Below are 7,608 nucleotides of genomic sequence, written 5' to 3'. Positions count from 1 at the left end.
CAAATTAAGCCAACATGCTGCATGCAGTCACATGACACATACCATATATACATATATTCATCTTTATACAAAATGACAATAGAGGAGTAGGAGGACTGCCTCTATTTTTATTGATCATCGGACGTCCGACGTCCATGTTATTGCTTTCGAATATATATATTTTTTAAAATTTTTAAAAAATACTATTACTCTTCTATAAATGTATATGAAATAAAACTACCATAAAAAAGAAATTAAATAAAATAATAAAGAAAAGGGTGAGACGACACGTGATGATGAGTCTGGCTCTGGCTTTGCTAAAACGATCCATCAAATCTAACCAACTTTACTCACTCCTCATCTTCTAACGTTTTGTTTTTTTTTTTTTACCCCTTTACCCTTTCAACCATCTTTACTCAACACCCGCCAAATATTTTGATCTCACCATATTTACATGTCTATTCGACACAAGTGTCAAAATTCCTGCTGAATCCTCTCCCCTACGTCTCCCCCCCCAACCCCCCAATTCTCACAACGCGTCCATCTCTACGTTCACGCTACTTGGGAGCCAATCTTCACTGTTCCGGCTATCTGAATTGCCATCCTGTTCGAGCCTAACAACCGTCGCATCGTCACAGGCGGTGCTGGGAAGGCATGCCTTGAGCTGGTGGAAGCTCGGACCCAATACTTTCTCTGTCCATTCTTCTAAACCCACTCCACCTTGCCATACCCCACTCATTATTTTCTCGAGAGCCTCCTCTTGAATTTCCATTGTAATTCTGTCGCCCATGATGGTGGCGAATTGTTTGGTAATGGAGCTCTTGAATTCACTGCAAAAGGGGCCAAAGTTCACCGGCTTGAAGGCAATGGCATCGTCGACCGCGTCGAGCACCTCCCAAGGTACCATCGATGAAGTCATGGCTGATCGCAGGTTGTGGTTGAGGCCATGCTCGGATTCGTGATCCACCGTAATTTCACTGGAATTGTGCGATCCATCCGTCCTGTCATCCTCGGCATCGGCAGCCTCATTTAGATCAAATGCTAAACCTGAACTTTTTTCCTTCCTACTAGGTTTTGTTGGCCTGCCTTCTCCGTGTAGCCAATTGGCCCGTCGTTTTGCGGTTCTCTCACAGATAGACAGCCTTAACTGCCAACCGCCTTTCGCTAAACTGGCAAGCTTCTCTTCTTCGAGCGTAATGCCACTGGACAAGTATTTGAGATCATCTGGCAACCAATGTGCAGTAAGAATGAAGATGACATTTCCGAGACTAATTTCACGTCCATGGGTGTCAGCAAGCCGTCCTCTCTCCATTGCCCGTTTGATGCTCACTCGAACTAGCATGTCTGCTTCGTTGAAGTCCTCCAGCATGATTACAGAAAAGGGGTTCCTCCTAACTGCCTCTGCAATTCGATCCAGGGCAGTTTTACCACGGAAACTAGTATCCAATTTCCCATCATTGCGTCGAGAGCCAAGACAAATCATTATTAGATTAGATCCAGATACCAGCTCTGCAAGAGCTGATGCCATTTTCTTCTTGCCAACCCTGTCGGGACCCATAAATAATAACCACATGTCACCTTTTGATCCAGCAGCACGTTGTCTTCCATTGCCAACTTTGCACTGGGTCACGGTTGCAGCTACTGCTGATGCTGCTTCCCGCTGCCACCATACCTTCTCCATCAGACCCTTGAGGAGCTTCTTGAATGAGTCAGCATCTAATGTGCTAAGTGGTTTATTGGTCTGCACTTCATGCAAGTTGTTCTGTGGTTCAGAAGGCATGCGGCGCAAAAAGTCTTTGATGTGTTCTTTAGGGGTTTGATCTTGGCCGGGTTCGGTGACCTTTGTTTGCCAAAGGACCAGGTCTGTCCTCACGGGGCTTCCTGGTGAGGAAACTGCATTCTCAGAGGGTTGAGCGGCCACTTGATCAGTGTTGGACTGCAGAGTTTCATCGAGACTTCTGTTCTGCTGTAATTTGGGTTGAATGGTTTGGTGACCAATCAGATTTGGATTGTACAAGCCTGTAATCGAGAGATTCGGCTTGGGATGAAGACGCAAGCATGTATCATTCCATTTCTTAAGTAACTCTTGACTCCTCTGCTTCCACATCAGCTCTTGGTCCTTAGCCTGCAAAGAATAAGAATGACAATATGATTCATCTGAATATAACAAGTCTTGTACCACCCAAACGATAAAATGAAAAGAGAGACGGGGTGGGGGGATCAGTTTGTGCTGAATTTACCTGTGTCTGATTTATTGTCTCGGACTCGCCCTCATGGGCTTTAGCATTTTGCAACCACTGTGGCAGTGGCGATCGAGTCGCTTCTGATTTAACTTCGGAAGATGATTTTTCAAACCCCTTGGGTAAAAGTTTGGCAAGTTCTTGCTCATAATTCAGCAAGCACTGTGCACAACAACTTGTTCTTCGAGCAGAATCCAAATTTTCAGAGAGACGTCTTGGTGGAGCAACTGTTGCCGTGGGAAACCCCTTCAATGGGGATAAAGACTCAAAAGAGTTACCAAAGATCCCATTGGTGCCAAGCCTGTATGTCAAGAATAATAGAATTAAATAGAAAATACAAGTTAGCATGCCTTCAAACCTAAGATATGATATGAAGAAAAAAGTTATATATGAAGTCCTATACTATAAAAACTATATGAAATTTCGTCAGTTGTTGAAGCTTCAAAGGCTGAAAGAAAATCCACGAAAATCGAAAAGCCAAGGATGTTTCTGAGCTGAAACGGAATCTGATTTCAGGACATGATTAGTTTTCAAGGAACAATGGGTTCTATAAACACTTTTAAGGTCACCCTGCATAGAGGACGTCATGCACAAAAAATTTCCTTCTAACTTCAATCTGAAGCAAATTATCCACCCTACATAAAGATCGACGTAATCGATGTGCTTGAAAATATAACTATTACCTCCACGATCAAGTGCCAACCTAATAATTTCAAAATAAGCTTTAGAGTTGTAACAAAAAGAAAAGAACAAGGATACCTCTGAAACATCGCCGAAGGCCCTCTTGCAGCGACTGGCATTGCTTGGAGATCCCAGTCATTTTCCATGGATGGATGGTAGACCTGGCACCTCAAATAAGTCTCACAAGTAGCAGTCCCAATCAACCAAAGCCGGCCCCCAGTCCCCTCTCTGAACCGCCCCAACAGCCTCCCCATCTCCACCACTGCCGCACGCCCCACCTCTGAAACAACCTGTTGCTGCACTGCCGCACCTGAACCAGCCGCCCCGAAACTTACCGGCTGCTCGACCAGCCATTTCAAATCACCCAAATCAAGAATAACACCACCACCACCACTCGAATTGGCAATCCGGGTCTCAACCATATCCCCCAATTCCTTAAATTTAGCTGGTATTTGGGCTTTATCCGAAGAAAACTCCTTCCCCCAAGAAATCACCTGAGCGTTCATGAGAGGTCCTACACCCAATTCCTTATTCTCTATCCTCCTTAATAGCTCCCGTACCACCACTTCTGGCTCCTTCTCTCCCACCAATACCGGATTTCTCTTCTTTGTTCGTAACAGAATATCCATAACCCGCTTCACCTCGTCACCTCTCTGTTGTCCCGATTGGGCCGCACTTCCCTGCTGCAACCGTGGATTCAAATATAGATTCCTGTTCGTCGCCGATGGGACTGGGGTTGCTCCAGGTCTAAATCCCAATCCAATTGGAGAAGAATTAGTGACCGAAGCAAACGAACTATGAGACTGTTCAATTGTGGCCTTGACAGCCGGACTGGAGAAGCTGGCCTCGCGCATGACTCGGCTCACACTGGGGTCGTCGAGAATGGAAATAATCAGCTGCTCCAGCTCGACTTTGACGGCTAAAAGTGGCTGTTGCTGCTGCTCGGGGCAGCCGCGGCGCTGATGCGCCTGAGCACGCTTCAGCGCCGCCATTAGAGCATTGGAGATGGGCGGCTCCATCCCTGGGCTCATGTTCTGGGCCGTCGGGAGGCGCTCCAGGGCGACGCTGAAGCAGAGCTCGAGCGCGCGGCACTGGAGCGGGTGCGAGGAATTGGGGTGGGATTTGATGCAGGCCTGGCGGAGGAAGCCCGAGGGCGAGGCCAATAGGGTCGCCGCCACGTGGAGCGGCGTCGTCTGTCCGTGGTTGCGACGACCAGCCTCGGCGATCGAGTTGTTGAGCACACTCGCCGCCTCCGGCGTTAGGGTTTGCTGGATCGTGCTGAGTCCGGCTCTCATTTCCAAATAACGAATTTGAAAAAACGCCCCCACGAACACCAGACGATTTTGGGTATGGATAATTAGTCGAGAAAAAGCCCAAATGATCTCTTTACGGAATTGGGCGATGGTGGAGGAGAAGCTATGTGTATTCCGTGAAACTGAGTCGGTGAATAAACCAGAAACACAGACGGCAGAGACACGAAGCAGCAATGAAAAAGGTCCTAGTGCAAACGGTTGATTCCAAAATGGACAAATTCGCGACTTTCGGGAGGAAAAATGAATCGGTGAAAAGAAAGCTTTTTTTACAAACACGAACAAAATCAAGAAAGTTAACACCTACTGAGCTTTTAGTTTCCTTTAGGGATCTCTGTATCTCTTATTTCTTCTTTCTTTGTTTCTTTGTTTCTCCCACTATCCACCTCTCACTCTCTCGTGGCGTCACACACAAAAAGCTATACATGAGAGAATTCAACGCGAAAAGGAGAGATCAGATCCCCTGCTTCACATGAAACCTCCCCCATCCCTCTCCGTCTCTCGTTTATATCTCTATCCATCTGAATCAATATCCCAGACAAAATACCCAACATCAATAAAAACTCTATAAAGCCGAAAACAGTAAAGAAAACTAGAAAAAGGAGGTGGTAAAAATGGACCCCCCAAAAAAAAATTTGTGTTAAATTCTTTACAGGGTGTTTTAAGAGTAAAGAGAAGGAAAAAAAAAAAGTTTGTATTTTATTGGAGAGAGAAAGAGAGAGAGAGAGAGTTGGAAGTGCTGTCAGTAGCTTTGCAAGGATTTCTGGAAAATGCTTTCTTTGGCAGTGCAAAACCTGCAACTCTCCTTTTCGTGTCACCTTTTCTTATATTTTATATATTTACGCAACTTATATAAATACTTTTTATTTTTCTCTAAAAATTGTCTCTTGTCTCAATGCATGAGATAAATACAGGAAGAATAAGAGAGAGACAGTACCTTTTTTGTTTTTCTGGGCAGAGACAGTGCCTTTTAGTTAGAGACATAAACAGTGTTTTATTTTGTTCTCTCTACCAATTTTCTGCTTTTTCACACGCAACCTCTACGAAGGTATCGCACCGCTTTTGACCTTTTCATACTTAAAAACACCCCCCCCCCCCCCCCCCCCCCTTCTCTCTCTCTCTCTCTCTCTCTCTCTCTCTCTCTAACTTTATGTCATCCCTTTCTCTTCAATCTCCAAATTTTTGGCACAAAACTCTGTTCCTTCACACGTTAGTTTAGGTTCGGTATCGCAACTGAAAATTTTCAATGACAATTTTAAGTTAATTTTAAGTTTTAAGATAAAATCTCTAAATATTATATTTAAATATTATTATTATTTTAAAATTTAAAAAAATTAATTATTTATTATATTTTATATAAAAATTTATGAAAGTTTTAATGATAAAATATAAATTTAAAATTTAAAATAAAAATTTCTAATAGCCAAACTGAATTATACTTTATATCCTCTATAGATTATAAACCTTCTTTTTCTAAGTTGATTTGTGGCAATTAAGAGATTTTATAAAATTAAAACTATAAATTAATATATATTTATATAATTTATTAGATTTATTTTAAAATAAAAATAATTTTATAATTTAATATAACACATCATGTTAATTTATAAATTTATTTTTATAAAATTTAAATAATTTTTATTAAAATTATTGTATATTTTTTATAAAATAAAATAATTTACAATATTGTTGATACTTTTAATAACATATAATTAACTACAACAAGGTGTTTGTTGAAATGTACGTACGCCGCATCTATTAATAGTATTAACGACTAATTGCTTCGTTTAATAAAGGACTCACCTCTAACGTACTTGATATAAGACGTTAGATAGGCTCTTGTTTTTAGAATTTTTGTTTCATTTAATTATTATAATTTTTTAAAAATTTTATATAAAATAAAATAAAAAAATTTAATTTTTTTCAAATCTCAAAATAAAAATAATATTAAAAAATATATTTTCACAATAACTTTTAATTTTTATCTCAATTTATTTTATTTCATCTCATTTTATTTATAAAAATAAACTAAAACAATTTAAAAAATATATATCTATACTTAGAGGGATTGTTCTAGAAGATTGAAACAATGATAAAATTGAAAGGTAAAATGAGAAGAAGCATCTTTCTTTCAAAGTTACCATTAATGGGTGTAATTTGGTAAGTTTCAAAGTTTGTGTGCTTTGACGTAAACTACAATCTACAATTTTTCTTTTTCTTATTTCAGATTTATAGTGTAAGGACCATGCATCTTGATGATCTTCGTGTGTTTTCTTCTGTAATGAGTTGTTAAAAAACCTTTATACACCGTGTTTGTGTCATTGACTCATTGGTGTAGATAATATATTGCTAAATGGAGATAATAATTAATTCTATAAGTAATGCTATATATAATAGTAGAGTGTGTAAATACCGTGTAATCATTTTAAAAAAAAATGAAGTTTAAGATTAAAATATTTTTTATTTATTTAGATTTCATATTAATTCATTTTTTTAAAAGACTGTGCAACATTTGTATAACTATAATTATAAATATTATTTTTTTATTTTAATTATTTATTAGAAATTAAGAAAGAAAAATATGAATATATATATATATAAATATATAATTTTTAGATATTTTTAAATTTTTATGTATTTGATTTTTTATTTTTTATTTTTTATTTTTTGTATTGTTGGTTTCTTTTGAAAGGAAAGTGTTCATTAAATGCCTTGAAAAATGGTGCCATCCTACCCATCACGAGACACAACCGCCTAATAAACTCAAGCAATTAATTGAGTCTGAAATGGACCAAACTTGTTTTTTTAGATTGAGGCTTCAATTAATTTGACTGTGACCTATGTTTCTGTTTTTTTTATAGGGGTGGTAATATGTTATATAACTCGTTAATCCAACACGAATACGATACGATAATAACAGGTTAAGATTTAGTTTTAACGGATTCGGGTCAAAATAAGTTGACCCGTTAAGACACAATTGCTTAACGGATTGATAACGGGTCAACCTATTTTGACCCGTTATAATCCCTTATGACACGTTAAGAAAGTTAAAATTACAATTATACCATTCTACCTAAAAGTAAAATTGTTACAATTTTAATTTCGATATTTTTATTGTTTAGATTATAATTTTAGACTTCTAGTTAATTTTATAATTTTTATAGATATTGTGATTTTAATATTTATAGAAAATTATGTTAAATTTAATCAAGTCAAACATGTTAATTTCAAACATATTCAACCCATTTATATAAACAGTTTGAAACGTGTCATATTATTTCGTGTCAATCTATTCGGTAATATTCACTAATGGATCAAAATAGGTTGACACGATACGACACGTTATGTTAACGGGTTGGATTAGAATTTAAGATTTTAACTCAATAAACTTAACGGGT

At 38.4% G+C, this 7,608-nt stretch overlaps 1 protein-coding gene across 1 annotated transcript; it reads right to left on the bottom strand.

Moving 5' to 3' along the window:
* Positions 1-217: 217 nt before the first annotated feature.
* Positions 218-4,999, bottom strand: LOC122318547 (protein SUPPRESSOR OF MAX2 1-like). Its single transcript, XM_043136004.1, has 3 exons — positions 2,979-4,999; positions 2,220-2,520; positions 218-2,104 (listed from the first exon to the last, which is right to left on the bottom strand). The coding sequence occupies exons 1-3, from the start codon at positions 4,193-4,195 to the stop codon at positions 509-511; spliced, it is 3,114 nt and encodes a 1,037-aa protein (XP_042991938.1). The 5' UTR covers positions 4,196-4,999; the 3' UTR covers positions 218-508.
* Between the last annotated feature and the right edge of the window lie 2,609 nt (positions 5,000-7,608).

The sequence above is a fragment of the Carya illinoinensis genome, chromosome 8 (assembly GCF_018687715.1).
Source record: "Carya illinoinensis cultivar Pawnee chromosome 8, C.illinoinensisPawnee_v1, whole genome shotgun sequence".
NCBI classification, from domain to species: Eukaryota; Viridiplantae; Streptophyta; class Magnoliopsida; order Fagales; family Juglandaceae; genus Carya; species Carya illinoinensis.
The sequence above is the reverse complement of the archived record's forward strand: the minus strand, read 5'-3'. Positions and strand labels throughout refer to the sequence as shown.